The sequence below is a fragment of the Castor canadensis genome, chromosome 5 (genome assembly GCF_047511655.1).
Source record: "Castor canadensis chromosome 5, mCasCan1.hap1v2, whole genome shotgun sequence".
Lineage (NCBI taxonomy): Eukaryota > Metazoa > Chordata > Mammalia > Rodentia > Castoridae > Castor > Castor canadensis.
Window position 1 is genome coordinate 50,182,301 of NC_133390.1, and position 20,752 is coordinate 50,203,052.

The 20,752-nt window shown below is 37.8% G+C and overlaps 1 protein-coding gene across 19 annotated transcripts in view; it reads right to left on the reverse strand.

Annotated features, from left to right (window-relative positions):
* The window catches only part of Abi3bp (ABI family member 3 binding protein), a 242,276-nt gene that overhangs the window by 21,277 nt on the left and 200,247 nt on the right, over positions 1 to 20,752 (reverse strand). For 17 of the 19 annotated variants that reach the window (XM_074073008.1, XM_074073007.1, XM_074073003.1 and 14 more), the window contains 4 exons: positions 18,035 to 18,112; positions 16,489 to 16,593; positions 13,443 to 13,571; positions 12,842 to 12,910 (listed from right to left, as the gene is read on the reverse strand). In XM_074073008.1, coding sequence (XP_073929109.1) covers positions 12,842 to 12,910; positions 13,443 to 13,571; positions 16,489 to 16,593; positions 18,035 to 18,112 — 381 coding nt within the window. The remainder of the gene's footprint in view (positions 1 to 12,841; positions 12,911 to 13,442; positions 13,572 to 16,488; positions 16,594 to 18,034; positions 18,113 to 20,752) is intronic. The other 2 variants (XM_074073001.1, XM_074072996.1) reach the window with 1 other exon arrangement.

A 20,752-nucleotide genomic window follows, 5' to 3' on the forward strand; every position in this document is an offset into this window, starting at 1 on the left:
AGCATTTTTTTAATAAAAAAGTTACAACTAATAAGACAACAAAAAGATAAAATGAAAATATACATTATTCAATCTGAAGGAAGGCTGAAAAAGAGGAAAGAGAGCAAAGAATAGGTGGGACAAATAGAACACAAATACTAAGATGAAGATTTACACCTATGAACATCAATAATCACTATAAATGTAAGGTTCTAAACATCCCAAACAAAATGCAGAGACCATTAAATTAGAATTTAAAAAAGCAAGAACTAGCCATATAATGCCTATAAGAAGCATAATTTAAATAAAAAGTCTAATGGTTAAAAATAAGAGGATGAAAAAAGAGGACACTAATCAAAAGAAAGCTTGACTGAATATATAAATATCAACAAGTTAGATTTCAGAGCAAAGAGTTTTATCAGAAAAAGAAATGGTCATTTCATAATGATAAGGGATCAACTAATCATGAATGTATTCTTAAATAATTTAAGACCTCAATACACATATTCAAATATTTGAAGCAAAAATGGACAGAATTGCAAGTAGAATGAAGTCCACAATTGCAGCCAGAGATTTCAGGACTTTTATTGATTGATAGAGCAAGTATACAAAAAACCAGTAAGCACATAGCATCCCTGTGCAGTACAACCAAGAAACTTGCTATGGACTGAATTATCTTCCTATAAAATTCCCATGTTGAAGCCTTAACTCCTGTGTGATATTTGGAATTAGACACTTAAATAAGGTCATAAATGTGATCCTTAATCTAATCTGACTGGGGTCCTTATAGGAAGAGAAGCGAGACATTAGGGGTGTACATGTACAGTGAAACAGCCATTAAAGGACACAGTGAGAGAGTGGCTACCTGCAAAATGTGGGGCAAGCCTATCTCCAGAACTGTGGAAAAGTAAATTTTTATTGTTTAAGCCACCAAGTGTGTACTATTTTGTAATGGTGGCCCTGCCAAGTTAATTCACCATCTTACTTAAAGAATAGAAGAATAGAAGACCTTGGAAGATGGCGGCCGGAACACAGCCACAGACCTTCTAACCTCCATGATCCAGGGACTTTGATAAGAAGCTGGAGACATGCTTGACAGAGGTAAAGCACCAGGGAGAGCTGAAATATCAGCACTCTGAACCCCTAGCTCATGGGAGGCCTCTCCACGCCACGATACACTAAAAGAATAGCAGGTGCCAACCCATAGGCTCGTGGAGCCGCTGCTCCATATACTGTGGGATCTAAGATCCTCTGGGCCTACTCCTTTGGCCCCCAGGGCTATGCTACCCCAAACCCCCACCCCTCAGAACAGAAGGATCTCTGTGGGATGAGCCCTTAAAGCCAGGGATCCACAGACATTTACAATCTCCACCAGGCCACATCCCCCCCAAGCCTGCACAGCCCTGCACGATCTCTGCCAGGCCATGCACCCAAGACCTGCACAGCCCTGCAGGAGCTCCCTTTCACTGGGCTGTGCCCCCAGCCCTGCACATCTCTGCTTTGCCAGCCACACCCCTATGGCTTGCATAGCCCTGCAAGATCTCTGCTCTGCCGGTACATGCCCCCAAGGCCTTCCTTGCTGCAGATACAAACCCACACAATCTTAGTACTGCTAGGCCATGCCCCCAAGGTCTACACAGCCCTGCACAATATTCACTTGCAAGCCTGTGCCCCTAAGGCCTGCCAAGCCGGGGACCCACACACCCACGATCTCCATTCTGCTGGACTGTGCCCACCAAGCCTGTCAAGCCAGCGATCCATAGACACAGGATCTCCACTCCTGCCAGCCTGCACCCTTCAGGCATGCCAAGCCCATGCTCCAAAGGCCCCCTACTTCACCTCAGCTAAAGGCTTCCACCCAAAGGCCTGTGGGACCCCACCCACCATCCACTTGCCACAGGAAGGCTCAAAACCTACCTAAGAGACACACACAGACAGGTCTGCATGCTAAAGAACTAGCATCAGAACAACTAAAACTGCAATTCTACTGTTGCAGAACTGGTGATTTGTTTTGTTTTGTTTTAATTTTAATTTTAATTTTTTTCCCTTCTTTAAGGGATTTGCTGCCTGTTTTACTGTTTGACCATCCACCACCTCTACCTTTTTTTCTCTTTTCCTCACTACTCCATTCCTTTTATCTTTCCATCTCTCTCTCTTTTTTATCCTTCTCTCTTGGCTTTGTTAGTATTAATATTGTTACCCAGCTAATACTAAATTACACATAGTTCAAACATTACCCAGTGGAAATATGGGAAGAAGAAAAAGGGAAGTAAACCATTCCCCCCCAAAAAATAAAGGACTACAGGATTTAGAGCAAAATGAAGAATATGGATACCCAGATCCAGACTCCAAAAAAACAAAGATAAACTATACCAAGGAACACAATGAAGCCCACAAGAACACACTGAAAGAAGAAATCCTACAAGTAATTAATGAGAATTTCATAGAGATGTTACTAGACATGGTCAACCAAAATGTACAGGTGGCACTCAAGAAATTCCAAGAGGACAAAAATAAAGAATATGAGAAAACACAAAAACAAATAAATGAAATCATAGAAGTGCTAAATAAATGCCAAACTGAAAATGAGACCACCACAAACAGAGAGATAAATGAATTAAGGTCAAAAATTGACAATATTAAAGAGGAAGTAACCCATGATATGGAAAACCTAGGAAAAAAGAATGAAACAGAAATACAAAACAAAATGGAAGGCCATTCCAGCAGAATAGAACAAACAGAAGACAGAATATCAGAACTTGAAGATGAAATGGCAATTAAAAGAAGAACTATTAGTTAAACAACTCAAGGCCTGTGAAAAGAAAATGCAAGAACTCACTGACTCCATCAAAAGACCAAACCTGAGAATCATGGACATTGAAGAAGGAGAAGAGGTGCAAGCAAAACGAATGCATAACATATTCAACAAAATAATAACAGAAAACTTCCAAAATCTAGAGAAAACTATGCCCATTCAGGTACAAGAAGCCTCCAGAACACTGAATAGACCTGACCAAAATAGAACTACCTCATGACATATTATCATTAAAACAACAAGTACAGAAACTAGAGAAAGAATATTGAAGGCTGTAAGGGAGAAAAAACAAATAACATACAAAGGTAAACCCATCAAAATCACAGCAGACTTCTCAACAGAAACATTAAAAGCAAGAAGAGCATGGAGTGAGGTCTTCCAAGCACTGAATGAAAATAACTTCAAACCTAGGATACTTTACCCAGCAAAACTATCTTTCAAAATAGACAAACAATAAAAGTCTTCCATTATAAGCAGAAACTAAATATATGACCACCAAGCCACCACTACAAAAGATTCTCCAAAGAATTCTGCACACAGAAAATGAAAGGAAAAAAAAACCATGAAAGGGCAGGCAATACCAAACCACAAGAGATGAAAAGGAAAGAAAGCAAAGAGTAACAGTGATTCAGCTACACACAATCAAATCCTTAATCAATAAAGACAGGCACATGACAAGGATCACCACGTATTTATCAATACTAACACTGAATGTTAATGGACTAAATTCCCCCATCAAAAGACACCGATTGGCAAACTGGATTAAAAAGGAAGATCAATCTATTGCCTATGGGAGACCCACCTCATCAACAGAAATAAGCACTGGCTGAGAGTGAAAAACTGGAAGAAGATTTACCAAGCCAATAGTCCCCGAAAACAGGCAGGGGTAGCAATACTTATCTTGGACAAAGTAGACTTCAAACCTACTTTGATCAAACAAGATAAAGAAGGACACTCCATACTAATAAAAGGGGAAATACACCAAAAGGAAATAACAATTATCAACCTATATGCACCCAATATCAATGCACCCAATTTCATCAAACATACTCTGGAGGACCTAAAAACCAACACAGTGGTAGTGGGAGACTTTAATACCCCCCTATCACCAATAGATAGGTCATCCAGACACAAAATCAATAAAGAAATCCTAGAACTAAATCACACCATTGATCAAATGGATGTAGCTGATGTCTACAGAATATTTCATCCAACTTCTGCACAATATACATTCTTCTCAGCAGCCCATGGAACCTTTTCCAAAATTGATCATATCTTAGTGCACAAAGCAAGCCTCAGCAAATATAAGAAAACAGAAATAATCCCATGCATTCTGTCTGACCACAATGCATTAAAACTAGAAATCAACAACAAAAACAGCAGTAAAAAACACTTAAACAATTGGAAGCTGAACAACACATTACTCAATGATGAATGGGTCACTGATGAAATGAAAGAGGAAATTAAAAGTTCCTGGAAGTTAATGAAAATGAAAACAACCTACAGGAACCTGTGGGACACAACAAAGGCAGTTCTGAGAGGAAAGATTATAGTCATGAGTGCATATATCAAAAGGACAGAAAGATCTCAAATCAATGACCTAACACTCCAGCTGAAACTCCTAGAAAAACATGAACAAACAAACATCAAAACAAGCAGAAGGAAAGAAATAATTAAGATAAGGGCTGAAATCAATGAAATAGAAACAACAAAAAAAAAACCATACAAAGAATCAATGAAACCAAAAGCTGGTTCTTTGAAAAAATAAACAAGATTGACAGACCCTTTGCAAATCTGACTAAAATGAGGAGAGAAAAAACCCAAATCAGTAATATCAGAAATTCAAAAGGAGAGATAACAACAAACACCATGGAAATCCAGGAAATCATCAGAGACTACTTTGAGAGCCTATCCTCTAATAAATTTGAAAATCTCGACAAAATGGTCAGATTTCTAGAAACTTATACCCACCCAAAACTGAACCAAGAGGATATTAATCACCTGAATCGATCTATAACACAAAATGAACTTGAAGCAGCAATAAATAGTCTCCCAAAAAAGAAAAGTCCAGGACCTGACAGATATTCAGCTGAATTCTATCAGACGTTTGAAGAAGAACTAATATCAACTTTCCTTCAGCTGTTCCAGGAAATAGAAAAGGAAGGAACACTACCTAACTCATTTTATGAAGCCAACATTACTCTTATCCCAAAACCAGACAAAGACACCTCCAAAAAGAACTACAGGCTAATTTCCCTAATGAACATTGATGTAAAAATCTTCAATTAAATAATGGCAAACCGAATCCAACAATACATCAGAAAGATCATTCACCATGACCAAGTTGGCTGCATCCTAGAGATGCAGGGGTGGTTCAACATATGCAAATCTATAAATGTAATACAGCACATCAATAGAAGCAAAGACAAAAAACTAGTTGCTCATCTCAATAGATGTAGAAAAAGCCTTTGACAAGATCCAACACCACTTCATGATAAAAGCTCTAAGACAACTAGGAATAGAAGGAATGTACCTCAACATTGTAAAGGCTGTATATGACAAACCTACAGTTAACATCATACTTAACGGTGAAAAACTGAAACCATTCTCCCTAAAATCAGGAATGAGACAAGGGTGCCCACTATCCCCACTTCTATTCAACATAGTACTGGAATTTCTAGACAGAGAAATTCGGCAAGAAGAAGAAATAAAAGGAATAGAAATAGGTAAAGAAACTGTCAAAATATCCTTATTTGCAGATGATATGATCCTATACCTTAAAGACCCAAAAAACTCTACCATAAACAGCTACAGTAAGGTGGCAGGATACAAAATCAACCTATAAAAATCATTAGCTTTTCTATATACCAACAATGAACAAACCAAGAAGGAATATATGGAAACAATTCCATCACAATAGCCTCAAAAAAAATCAAATACTTAAGAGTAAATTTAACAAAGGATGTGAATGACCTGTATAAGGAGAATTACAGACTCCTGAAGAAAGAGATTGAGGAAGAATACAGAAGATGGAAAGATCTGTGCTCATGGATTGGTAGAATCAACATAGTAAAAATGGCTGTACTACCGAAAGCAATCTACATGTTTAATGCAATTCCCATCAAAATCCCAATGACTTTCATCACTGAGATTGAAAAATCTACCCTAACATTCATTTGAAAACACAAGAGACTGCAAATAGCCAAGGCAATACTCAGCAAAAAGAGCAATTCTGAAGATATCACAATACCTGACTTCAAACTATATTACAAAGCAATATCAATGAAAACAGCATGGTACTGACATGTTCTACAAAAACAGACAAGAAGACCAGTGGAACAGAATAGAGGATCCTGATATAAATCCACACAACTATACCCACCTCATTTTTGACAAAGGTGCCAAAAACATATGATAGAGAAAAGACAGCCTCTTCAACAAATGTTGCTTGGAAAAGTGGTTACCTGTCTGCAAGAAACTGAAACTAGATCCATGTCTATCACCCTGTACTAGTATCAACTCAAAATGGACCAAGGACCTAAATATCAGACCTGAAACTGAAGTTACTACAGGAAGGAACAGGAAACACTCTGGAACAAATAGGTATAGGCAAAGACTTCCTCAATAGAACCCCAGCAGCCCAGCAACTAAGAGAAAGGATGGGCAAATGGGACTTCATTAAATTAAAAAACTTCTGTACAACAAAAGAATTTAAAAGCTTCTGTACAACAAAAGAAATGGTCTCTAAACTGGAAAGACTACCCACCGAGTGAGAGAAAATATTTGCCAGCTATACATCAGACAAGGGACTGATAACCAGAATATACAGGGAACTTAAGAAACTACACTCTCCTAAAATCAATGATCCAATTAAGAAATGGGCAACTGAACTAAACAGAACTTTTTCAAAAAAATAAATTCAAATGGCCAAAAAACACATGACAAAATGCTCACCATCTCTGGCCATAAAGGAAAGGCAAATCAAAGCCACACTAAGATTCCACCTCACCCCTGTTGGAAAGCCATCATCCAAAACACCACCAAGAACAAGTGCTGGCGAGGATGTGGAAAAAAAGGAACCCTAATCCACTGCTGGTGGGAATGCAAGCTGGTGCAACCACTCTGGAAAAAAATTTGGAGACTTCTTAAAAATCTAAACATAGACCTGCCATATGATCCAGCAATTCCACTCCTGGGGATATATCCAAAGAAATACAACACAGATTACTGCAGAGGCACCTGCACACCCATGTTTATTGAAGCGCTATTCACAATAACCAAGTTATGGAAACAACCAAGATGCCCCATTACTGATGAATGGATCAAGAAAATGTGGTACTTGTACACAATGGAATTTTACTTAGCCATAAAGAAGAATGAAATCTTATCATTTGCAGGTAAATGGATGGAACTGGAAAACATCATTCTGAGCAAGGTCAGCCAGGCCCAGAAGACCACAAATCGTATGTTCTCCCTCATATGTGGACTTTAGATCGAGGGCAAATGCAACAATGCTGTTGGACTTGGATCACATGACAAGGGGAGGGTACATAGGAATAGGTAGAAAACCTATAACATGAAAGCATTTGATGTCCCCTCTCCAGAGGAACTAATACAGAAACCTTAAAATGACAGGTTATCATGAGCAGGGATCAGGAACCAAGGTAAAGATTAGTTAGAGTTAAATCAACATGGGTTGTAACACATGGGTACATGAAAGCAATAGTAGGAATCTTTCTGTATAGCTACCCTTAACTCAACTAGCAAAAACGCTTTATCTTTCTTATTATGCATATGTCCTTTCTTCAACAAAATCAGTGATAAGGGCAGAATGGGACCTGCCTGAAACTGGGGGGAGGGGGAAATGGAAAAGGTGGGGGGAGGGGGGCAGGGTGAAGAAATGACCCAAACAATGTATGCACATGTAAATAAATAAACAACAACAAAAAATCATCCTCCTAGACAAAAAACAAACAAAAATTCCTCTATGGAAAAAAATAAAAATGTTAGAAAAAAAATAGATGAATATACTGTCTTTTCACACAGAACATGTACCAAGATGCAATATATTGTAGGCCATGAAAAGTCTCAACAAATTTAAAAGGATTCAAGAAATACAGAATATTACATTGCAATGGAGTTGAGTTAGAAATCAATAACAGACATTCCGTGGAAAATTCCAAAATATCTGAAATTAAGTAACATACTTGTAATAAGAAATCAAGGGATTAAAGAAGAAATCAAGAAATAAATTAAAAAAGCATTTAGAGTAGAGTAAAATGAAGATACAATGCATAAAAATTCTTGAATATTGCTTCAGTTGTACCTGGAGAAAATTATGTAGCATAAAATGCTATATTAAAAAAGAACCGGGAGGGGTTAAAAGAGGAAGGGATGAATTCAACTATGATACACTCTAAGAACTCTTGTAAATGTCACATGATACCCCCAGTACAAAAATAATTTTAAAAAAAGGAAAATAACAAGAAACAACTGGGGTATATGCCCAGTAAGGCCATGGGTTTAATCCCTAGCATTGGAGGTGTGGGGGGGAAAGCATTCTCAAATCAATGAAAAACTCATCTTCTACTTTATGAAACAATAATTAGAGGGCAAATTAAACCCAAATTAAGCAAAGGAAAGGTTAGATTAAAAATGAATGAAATCGAGAACACAAAAAAATAATGGAGAAAAGCAGTGAAACAAAAAGCCTGCTTGGAAGATCAAGAGTCTTAAACCTATAGACAGACTAAACAATAGGAAAAAATGACATGCTGTAGTAATATCAGGAATAAGGAAGTGACATCAATACAGGTTCTATGGACATTAAAATGGCAATATGGCAGTATTATGAACAACTTCATGCCAATAAATCTAATGACTTAGATGAAATGGACTAATACTTTAAAAACTACAACCTACCACAGCTCCCTAAGGAATACAAAATATTCTAAATAGTTCTAAGGCTATTAAAGAAAGCAAAGGTATATAAAAAAATCTTCCCACAAAGAGAATGTGAGGAGCAGATGGTTCCACTAGTATTACTAACCAGTGGTAAATACTACTAAGCAACAGATACTTCAGAAAACTGAAGAAGAGATTTCAGTGTTACTCTGAAGCTAAACCTGATTAGACATTATAATAAAACTGAATACAATTCTAAACAGAACCATAGAAAATTAAATCCAACATTATATAAAATGAGGATACACTATGACTTAAGGGGAAGTTTCCCCGGAATTCAAAGTTAAAAATTTTAAAAATCAATTACTTCACCATATTCACAAACTATAAAAGAAAATAAAAGCAGATAAATCAGGCATAATCTAGCATTAATTAATGATAAAAATTCTTGTTATACAGGGCAAGGAAGGAACTTCCTCAACTCAATAAAAGCATCTTTGAAAAAAATCTATGAGTAACACCATCACTAATTATGAAAGATGGAATGCTTTTCCCATAAGTTAGGAAGCAGGAAAGGATTTTAAATATCACTAGTGCTGTATAATGTTTTACTAGAGGTAAAATAAAACAGGAAAAAAAAGAAATAGCACTCCATCTAGAAGGAAAGAAGTAAAACTTTATTTTCAGATGACTTAATTATGTATGTAGAAAATGCTATTGGAATTAATTTGCAAAGTTACAGGATAAAACAAAAATCTATACTTTTTTTTACATATTACCAGCAAGCAATTGAAAACTGAAATGAAATACTCCTTTTATGATTTTCTATACAATGAAAACTATAAAACATTCATGAGAGAAATTTAAAAGACCTGTGTAAATGGCAGTTATACTCTGTTCATAGGTGAGAAAATTCAATTATTTAGCTGTGAATTCTTGCCAGTTGGCCTACAGATTCAATGCAATTCCAATCAAAATCCAAGTAAACTATTTTAGATAGTGACAAGCTGATTCTAAATTTCATAAAGATGGAAAGGACCCAGAATCACCAAAACAACTTTGAAAAAGAAGAGCAATGTTGAATGACTAAGTCAATGTAACTTGCATGATTTATAACAAAACCACAAGAATCCAGAAAGTGTGAGACTGTTATAAAGGTTGATAGAGCAATAGAACAGGTGAGAAAGTCCAAAAACAGAGCCATCTATATCTATACCTATATCTATATATATACATATACATATATATAAAACAATTGATTTATGACAAAGGTACAAATACAATTCAGTGGAAAAATACAGTTTTTTAAAAACAAGCAATGCTAGAAGAACTGGATGTTATAATCAAGAAACTGAGCCACCGCTCATGTTGGTGATCCCAGCCACTCAAGATGTGGAGATCTGAAGAATCATACATTCAGGCCTGGGAAAAAAGTTAACAAGATTCCCACCTCAACCAATAAACTGAGTATGGTGTTTCATACCTGTAATTCCAGCTACATGGGAGGCATAGGTAAGAGGATTGCAATGTGAAGACAGCTCAAGCATAAAACATGAAATCCTATCTGAGAAAAAATGGCCTAAAGAAAAAACAGCTGGGAAAAGGCCTCAAGTGGTAGAGTACTTACATAGCAAGCAGAAGGCCCAACATTAAATCCCAGTACCACCAAAAAGAACAAAAACTGAACATATATTTATACTTTGTGTCATATAGAAATTTTACTCAAAGTGATCATAAATGTAAAAATGCAAAAATGTAGAAGAAAACCATGGAGGGAAAACCCTGTGTAACCTTTGGTTAGTCCACAATTTCTTAGATATGACAACAAAAATACAGACTTTAAAAACAAAATAAAGGAATAATATGAACTTTATGTAAATAAGTTTGACAACATAGATTAAATGGACTAATCTCTTGTAAAGACACAAACTAACAAAGCTCACTAAGGAAGGAAAAAAATGCTCACTTTAATGAAAGTGAATTCTATTAAAAAGCATTGATAATTTGAGCTTCAGAAAAATTAAAAAGAGAAGATAGATACTGGAAGAAAATATTTGCAGTGCACATGTCTGAAAAAGTTTTTTGTCCTTAGAAAATACAGATATTCTCAACACTCAATAATAAGTAAATCAGCAATTCTCCTTGAAAAGTGGGTAAAAAAATTTAGGCATTCTGGAAAAGATATATGGATATACACACAAGGATGCTCACCATCCTTAGTCATCCTTAGTCATTAGGGAGAAGAAAATTCAAACCACTTCATGCTTGTTAAAATGAGGTTGTGGAAGAACCAGAAGCCTCCTCACTGTTGAAAGAAAGCTAAAACATACAATCAACTTTGAAAAACAGTTTCACAGTATCTTAAAACGTTGAATATATAAACTCACATAGCCACTCTCTTCTGAGTTATTTTGCCCATATGAAAACATATGGCTACACAAAGGCTTGTATATGAATGGCCACATCAGTTTTATTGGCAATGTGTGAAAAACTATAGAAACCCTCAAATGTTATGAACAGGTTTAATAAACACATTATCATATATCCACATAACAGAACAGCAGCAATAAAAAGGAATGGGCTATTGGTTTATAGAGCAACATGGATGAGCGTCTGAGTAATTGTGCTGAGTAAAAGACACCAGACAAAAAGAGTTCATACTGTGAGACTTCATTTACATGAAATTCAATAATGCACATACTAGTCTATAGTAAAGCAGCACATTTGTGGTTACCTATGTGTGGAGAGTGGATTATGAGAAGCCTGTGAGAACTGGACATAAGCAAGGAGAGATGCAGCTCAACTGCTTTTCCTAAGATGTTTATCTGTAGGCTGAGATTGGCACAGCCCCGGCCATGGAGAAGGGAGATGCAGAGCAGCTGCTTCTCCAAAGTTGTTTACGTTCAGAGAAGCAGGAGATTTCTCCTGTTACAATGTCACACACCTCCCAGAGAACCACTGCTTCAGTGAAAGACTCACTGAAGGGGGATGCTAAGCTTTTTGCTTTGAGGCGTTTTGCTTTGGGGGTTTTTGCTTTGGGGGCTTTTGCTTTGGGGGCTTTTGCTTTGGAGGCTTTTGGATTTTGGATGAAGGGAGGCTTTTTGATGTGGGAAGCTTTGGAAGGGAAAAGGAATTCTGAAGGGAAAAGAATTGCTAAAGGAGAATTGCTAAAGGGAAATTGCTAGCAAGCCTGAGGGCTGAGACTTTAAGAAGGCTAAAGAGAACTTTATACATAGGCTTTAGAAAAGCTAAGCAAAAGAGAACATGGGACAGTACAAGTCTAAGGACCGAGACTTTAAGAGTTATGCATATACAGTTTTTAGGCACAGCTGTTGTTGTTTGCAAATCTGAGCAAAAAGAAAGCTAAAGAGAGAACATGGGACAGTGCAAGTCTGGGCACAAAGACTTTAAGAGAGATTATGCTAAAGAACAGCTAAGAGAAAACATGGGACAGAGCGAGTCTAAGGAAAGAGGTTTTAAGCAAGATTTTAAAGAAGACTTTAGAATCTAGGTTTTAAAGAACTGTAAAGGAGTAAAGCCTTAAAGAATAAAGGTAGAGAAAAGAAGCAGAGTAAAATGAAGAGAATAATAGAGAAAAGAAGCAACAAGGGTTATGTGTCTCCACCCAAGCGCCCAACACACCTGATCCCACTTTCTGTCTGTCTGTCTATCCTGTGTCCTTTCTGAATCTCCAGTCACCCCCAGTTAGCCCCAGTTAGGTTCAGTAATAACCAAGAGCAAGAGAAAGCTTGCTCCAACAAGGGAGCGAGAAAAATCTCGCTCCACCTATATGACTTTTTTGGCCATTGTATATTGGCAGATGTAAAAAGGAGCTTGAAATGTGGATGCATGTTTTGAAGCCACCTCTCTGTATTATGATGAGACGCCTTCTGGGTTGCTCTTAGTTCTTCATCCTGGGCACTGGAATGAACACATGTGGGGAAGGCCTCAGCCCAATATAGAACCATATCCTAGCTAAGCATATCCTAGGTCAGCTGACCCCAGTTCACTTGCAGAGACATGAAAAATAAATCTTTATCATCATAGACTACTAAGATTTCATGGTTGTTACACAGAAATCCTGAACAGAACTACCCACAAAAATTAGCCTTGTCAAAAATCAAGATTCAGAGACAAAAATACCTTTGAATCTGGGTTTCCCAAGATGATCAGTTTCCCTTGTTGGACTCGAGCTAAAATCAGTTGTATTACCTGACAATGAAAGATGGACAATTTTGGCAAAAGATAAAGCTTCATGATACAATGAAAAGAGTACTAAAGGCTAAAGATATTCAATATTCTTCCTAAATTACTGTAGCTTTGATTTCCTTTATTATTATACATCCTCATCCACAATAAAAGGCCTTTACTTATGTCCTGCTACAAGGTGTTCTGGAGTAATACATAATGAATTAAAAATTACAACCAGGTAGTTAATATTCATTAAGAATTTAAGGTATGTATAATTAGTAACTACAGGTAATTTAGTAGTAGAATTGTATAATCTAGATCCTTTTAGGAAATAAACTTGGCACTTCTATGTCTGCTAAGCAATGGAGCATGTTCTATTTCAAAAGGTTGAAAATAAGTATAATTTCAAGATTAAAAAGACCAATAAAGGACGCATGTTAATGATAAAATTAAGTAAGATAGAAGATCCAGAACTGAGACTTTATTTCCTCTAATTTGAAATACATTGTACCTTGTAGCTAGGCATCTTGTGAGAACCAACTAACATACTAACCAAGCTCTTCTCCAGAGGCAGGGACTGTTGGCTGCTTTTTATCTATCTCTGGTCCCTCCGAGGGGGTTCCAATAGGTTTGAGTGTTGCCCTCAGGGGTGGGGAAGTTACCCAGTCTGATGAAATGATTCCTGTAATGTAGAGCCAAAGTAGTAAGACTTTACAGGAGCACTGCCAAGTTTCCTATTTATTTATTCAATAAATGTTTATTAAGTGCTTACCATGTGTCTTGGCACTATCAGCCAGGCTTGGAGAGAGTGCAAGACCTGGTTCTTGATGGAGACAGATGTGTGAGCCAAGGCTAATGAAACATCATAGATATTGTGAAAGAACTAGATAAGGTCACAGAGGGGACAAGAAGAAGGAGTGGCTACATCACTAAGGAAAGATGGTGGGTATGGAGGGTGGGAGGAATAGGAATGTCTTCTTCACAGAGAATGTGCCAATAAGAGGAGAAGTGATCAGTAGGTAGGAATGAGAGCTCAATTGTAGTTCAAAGTTGCATGATGAGCTACACTAGAGAAGCATGAATTGCTCAGTGTGTTTAATTTGAAGGATCAGGGAAGAGAAGGCCCCAAGAACACAGTGAAATCAAAGAGTAGATGGGTAGTGAAAGGCAGATCATGAAAGAATTTGCATACCATGGCTTTGGACGTCATTTGTAGGTAATAAGGACCTATGTAAAGATTTTCAATGGGGATGTAACATGATAGAACGAAAAGATGATGAATGGTTAGGACACAAATCTGGTGTGTGAGAAAGAAGTCAGGAGACTAAGGAAGTTATGTAGGCAATGGAAGGGGAGCAGAGTCACAGCAGAGGGAACAGGACTGGATGGAAGGGATAGATGTGAGAGATGTCAATGAGATGGAATGGTCTGACTGGGAGATTAACTAGCAGACATGGGAGATAGAAAAGAAGGAAAAAGACTCCATGATTCTGGCCCAGTGGCTAAAAAAGTGCTATCCTGAGTTGCTGTGTTCAACAATGATACTTCCACACTAAAATTACTTATAAGTCTCTAGGACTATATCTATTTCAAGATCCAAGCCAGTCTGAGTACTGAGAGTGAAGAAAAGTTCAGATTGGATTTTATATTTCTCCTGGGAAAAGGAGTTCTTTTAGGGTCATAGAGAATCAAGGGCACAAATTGTACTTAAGGACTCTGGTCATGAGTCAAGCAGCTGAGCCTCTGGTTTGCCCCTAGGGATTCATGGTCCTGGTCCTAGAGGGAGTAGGACACAACAAAAAGGGCAAGCAAAACCAAGAGAAATTGTACCAAAGACTGCATGAATTTTTCAGTGTTGGCAGTCGACAGGGAATGCTGGTAGCATTTTTACCCTGACAAGGAACTCAGACGCTTTGGTGGATCTGGAGATAGGGGAAAAGTGGTGGATGCCACAGGGCAGCCAAGGCTGTGCTTATAGCCACATGTGAGAGAGCCCTCAAGGATTCTCAGACAGTTAGCAGATGTCCGGAATTCAGGATTCATGTTTGGGATGTTAATCAGGCCAAATCTGTACAAATGCCCTTGCTTGTTGTTTGACTCCCCAATCAGCCATTTTCTTTGCATTACAGGTAGATGGTAGTGCATAGGGTCCAGTGACCAGATCTACTCTCAGGAGTGGAATGTGCTTATGGTTATTTTTCAGGCTGGGTGGGCTTTACCAGAGTTACAGAGAGAAAGATTTCATAAGGTAGGAACCAAGGCCATTGAACTGCAGCTGAAGACATACAGCCTGACTGGGGGATCTCTGCAGGGGTGGGCCCCTGGGTTTCCATGGCACACTCAAGTATCCACTTTTTGTTTGTGACTTATCCATTTAGGCCTAATGAGGAAAACCTGGTCTCCTCATGAGGCTATGTCACCGGGCCTTGACTCAGAAAGGCACAAGGAACATAAATGAGAGGATTGTCCTCCTCCACACATTGGGAAAAAATGATTTAGAATTCGTGAGACATCCCCATCATCGTGCCCTCTGTTTATCCTATAAAAAGAATGACATCCACTCTCTTTCACACAAGCCCTCATCTGTTTCATCTTTCACCACTGTCTTTAGTGCTTTGATCCTGATTCCATCCTGTAGGAAGTCAAGATTTTGGGAAAGTGAGGAACAATGGGGAACATGTAATTTGCTGGCATGTCCCAAGAGGAGAGCCCTTGATAGATATGAGAAAAAGCTTTGCTCCCAACTGGATTAATTTTCACTGATTCTTAATTTTATTCATTTATTCATTCAGTTATTACTTATCAAATATTCTCCATGTGCTAAGCATTATACCAAGTACTCTGTCATCACAGAGATCATGGTCTACTAGAGAAAGAGAAGTAAGTGAACAAAGGAGGTACACAGCAACTTGATCTTTGCTTTAACAGAGAGGTATATATCAAGGAAATGTCGAATAGAGAAGCAATGCTGAGACTTCTTTGGGAGCTACAGAAGAGATGAAGTGTGAATGAATATCTATTCTGGAAGAGGTCATTCGAGGGGGATGATGAACCTGTACCTAGGCATAGAAGTAAGAAGCAGCTTGACTCCTAAGATAGATTCCTGCCTCGTTGTACTGAGGCTTGCTCTATCGTTTCAAATTTATGCCAACCCCTCCCCCTTATCACATAATACTGAGACCATCATGAGGCTGGTGGATAGGGGAACTTTCAGTGAAATGTTTAGGATTTCATTTCAGAAGACAAAAATGATAAGTCAATGATAGGGTACCATATTTTGCATTACCTCTGGGGTCTTGGCGACATATAGCATCTCATCCTCCAGAATAATCTACTTGTCACAGGGCCAGAGTAAGATTCTATCTAGGCACCACACATGCTGACATCTAAGAAGCGAACAGGCCAAGACACAGAGGAATGAAATCTTTAACTATTTACCTCACTCATCCAGAGTGACATGAATCCTCAAAGCTATAATTTACAGCATGTAGCTTTTTCTGGCTAGTTCTCACTGCCTGAGCTAACATGTCAAGAAGGACCATGGTTGGCTAATAAAACTGAAATCACAGAGGGAGGGGGAAGGTAAATGATGAACGTACCTCCACTTCCTGGCTTTCCAGTGACATTATTTGGTGGTAGAGGTTTTCTTCGTGGGGGTATAGGTCTAGGTGGCAGAGGAGGGCGGCGACTCCCTGGGATTGTCACTAAGAGATGTAGATAAAAACATCATAAAAAAATCATGTTTTTTTAACAAAAACATTCATAAGTTGGATGGTAAGAATAGGCTTAATAGAATAGTGCATATTAGCAATATAAACTGATACTCTTCTAAATTAATGCTGGTATTAATTAGAAGAATAATGATATTCTTCTAAATTAATATACGCAGGGATAATGAAGTACATTAGTATATGTAAAACATATCCTATAATTATAGATGAACGTATATCAATATCTCTGCCTTTTGAAAGGATGTGTAGATATATAGAATTTTACGTTTTTTGTTTCCTATATAGACTCAATGGTTAGCATTTATGAACTTCATTATACCCAAGTGCCTCTGACTTTGTAACTGAATTTCTTACATCATTTTAGCTTTGAATTGTTAAGCATATAATTCCTCTTTTTTGTAGGTGTTTTACTCTGTCATCTCTTAAAGTAGTTGTAATTAAACGAACAACTTCAGAACTTCTCAAATGATTAAACAAAAGTAGCTCTGATGTTAGAAACAAGAATCTGGTGCCCATCTCACTCCTGCTCACCCACCCAAGAGCTCTGATACAGTGCTGACAGTCCAGAGAAAGGACGTTTTTTCGAATTCATCTACTTACAGGACAGGGGGAAAGGAGACCTTTTTATAGTTTACACAATGATGTATACTTTTTACAAAGGTTGGCAAAGCTAAAGGTATTTGAAGCTGTCCTTCTTAACCCAAACATCAAGTCTTAAGTTATAGCTTAAAGATTCATCTCTTTCTTTGCATTATTTATGTTGACCTAAAAATCTTTAAGTAAAATTATCAGTTCAGAAAAATGGCTGTAAGCACTGCCCAGGATACTAAGAAAAGAGAGAGGAAGAGTGGGAGAGAAGAGGGAAGAAGTAGAAGATGGAGGAAGGGAGGGCAAGAGTGCGTGCATGTCCTCACTTAGGAGAGGACAGTGGTACAGACAGTAATGCACAAGGGTGGGTCTCACAGCATCCTTTTAAGAAGCAAAGGTGTTCTAATTGGCAGCTTCATAATTTCACCTATTACATACCGCATACTCTTTAAATAAGGAACATAAGTTATTTCAAGCAAAAGGATATTGTCATAAACCACACAAAAGCAGAACTTAAACATGACAGAAACTAGAACCCATGGTTACTCTAACACTTGTCCATTGTGGTCCCTTGGGACAAAATTATCAAGTCAGCACCCTGTTAGAGGTTCTTATTAATGTTTAGTTTGTGCACAGAATACTTTTAATACTCCCAAGAATAAGATGCTGGCATGTTTCCCTAGCCATACACATGTACTTCTAACTTTGTTCTGGCACGTTGGAGGCTGGGAAAATGTTGCTGTTTGTGTCACAACATGCACTTCTGCAGTTATTGTGTAAGTTTCAGAGTTGAGCTGCTGTAAAAGGTCAGCATCTTATTCCTTACCTGTTTTTTTTGTGGCATGGGTAGAATCCACTGACACATTTCTACCACTACCCGATGGCTTGGGTGCTTGCTTGACTCCTACGAGCAGATCCAGTGAAAAGGAATAAATATATAGTGAAAATGTGCTAAATGTTCTTTGTTATGAGCACTTAGTAGAGTTATCAGTGATAATGTACATATTTTGGCAGAGCAGGGGCATTAGCACTTTTGTGCCTAGATATTTTAATTGACTTCTATTACCTGGATATTGAAAAAAATTTCAAAACCATACATTCGTTGGTTATATTTTCTTTCAGAGTTAGCATTGGATTGTGGGCAGTAGTTTTATCACAACTTTCCATGATGCTCATCCTGCACTGCCTTCCCTGCTGATGTGTTTGCTTCATCTATATGGCAAGTGACTACTTTTTGCCAATATTTATAGATACACTTGTGGTTAAAAGAAAATTACACAAGCTCCTTTGTGCCCATTAAAAAAACTCTTAGTATTCCAGTATGTTAGGGTTTATACTTAATGAGTTAACTTTAAAAATATCCCTGTGCAGGTCTTGTCTATCAGGCTGTTGAGGTTACAAACTGAATCTTTACCCTTCAGATTTGTAAATTAGCTCTGGACAGCCCTAGAAATCTAAATTGTTATTTGGAAGAAACTAAACTGAAAATTGCTTTGTGTGACATTTTTATCTCCCAAGTCCCTCAAATACAATCTGGTGGTTATTACTTGGCCATTCACCTAAATACCCAAGCTGGAATTTGGGATAGTTTCCTTATGGTAGAGGAAACCAGTGTATGCTTATCTTAGTTTTTTTTTGTTATTCTTTTACATTATAAAATAATCTTTCCTGACATGTATGACAATTACCATTAAGAAGAATAGAGACAGACATGCTTTAGAATCAAAACAGTAATAGTACTTGAAATATAATGGTTCATCCTTAAAAAGAATCCATATTCTGAGGACTTGACTATAATTTATATATTAAAAATAAGAACAACATGTTAAATTGATGTATTAGTTAATGCACTAACAACCACCACAGTGACTACAGCAATGGCAACAACATTGTTTTGAGTGCTCACAGTGTTCAGGGACTGTGTAGGAACATTTCATTTAATATGTAGGCAGATATATTGGTTAAATATACAAGATATGCTTGCCAAAATGAGGTTACACTCACACATTAATTGTGAAATTTGAAGATGAATTTACTATTGCAATGCCACATTCTCTGCTGCTTGAATAAGAGATAATATATAAAGTTTAAGAGAATGTTTATATGGAACCATGAATCAAATGTTGCTTATTTGTGGTACAAAAAGTATTTCTGGGGGCAATGACCATTTCTATTACGTGTTTAACCATCCAGGCATGGAGAGAGAAAATGGCTCATTAGTCTTCTTCCTGTGCTCTGTTGTCAGTGGTAATGGAGTCAAGGAAATGGCCTGTTTGAGTGGTTACCCAGTGAATGACAAATGAGAATGGAAAATACTCCATTTGTGTTGCCAGTATGACTTGGTTTGGTGAGATTTGATTTACAACTATTTCTCAAAGGTTAAAAAAGTTATAGACTCTAGAAGGCTAGTAGGCTGTGTGCCTTAAGTAGATCCTTCTTCACAGCCCTTCTCCAAATCATTCTGCCCTTTAAAACAAAATATTTTAATCTAACATAATCTAACACTGTCCAAGCACCTTACATAGTCATTACTTGATTTGAGCCTTCTTATGCTTCTGTGTGGGAGATTCTATCCCAGGCTCACAGCTGATGAAATCCAAAGCAACCTACTTGCCTAGTATGCATGAGGCTCTGGGTTTGATCCTAGCACAGGAAGAGAGAGAGAAGGTGGGGATAAAGGGAGAAGGCAGGGAAAGGGGGAAGAGGGAGAGAAGGGAAGAAGCAAAGGAGAAAGATGAAAACTAGATACATTCTTCACTTTCTATATAGGTGGAGAGAGAGGCAGCATACAGTCACAATACTTAGAAGAAAGCACCTCAATCAATAGCATACCAGCTGCTAACTGGACTTTCTCCAGTCTTTGGAAATGGCTAGAAGCTGCTGGTGTATGGAAGTATTGGGAAGTGCCCAGCAAAAGGCAGCATTCAGTGCAGAGCTGGGGACAGGAGACCCGGTTCCAAGCCTGTTGCCCTGAGTCAGAGGGGTGGGAGCAAATGAAGGCCAAAGGTAGCAGAGAGGCAGTATGAAGGGAAAGAAGGAAGCCAGTAAGAGACATACGCAGAAAATAGATCTTTAGGAATTGGCACCCATACAGACAGTCTGGCGCAGGCTGTGACCTGAATTCTTTTTCTCTCAGGCAAGATTAATTGACACATCTTCTAAAAGGCAGTCAGCTTTGGAAGCACCAAGACTTGATTCTCAACCTGCACCTCCCCCTGCACCCCACTCTACCATATGGGAGTTCTCCAAAAATCTCTGGATTTATATAATTCACCACTTAGCGATTTATTGCCCCAAATGAAGTAATGATTTGGGTATTTTAACCATAGTAACAAAAACTTTGCAAACAAACAAATTGATTCTCAGCTGTATCAGAGGTACTCAATTTTCAAGTGAATCACTGACTCCACTCCCTGTGACCAAAAAGGGATGATATTTATGGATGATTGATCTCTGCACCCTTGTCCCCAAAGCTTAGTACCTGGTTAAAATTTCAGGGACAATGAGCCAACAGCTGGAAGATTTAGTCACAGCCCAGAAAAAC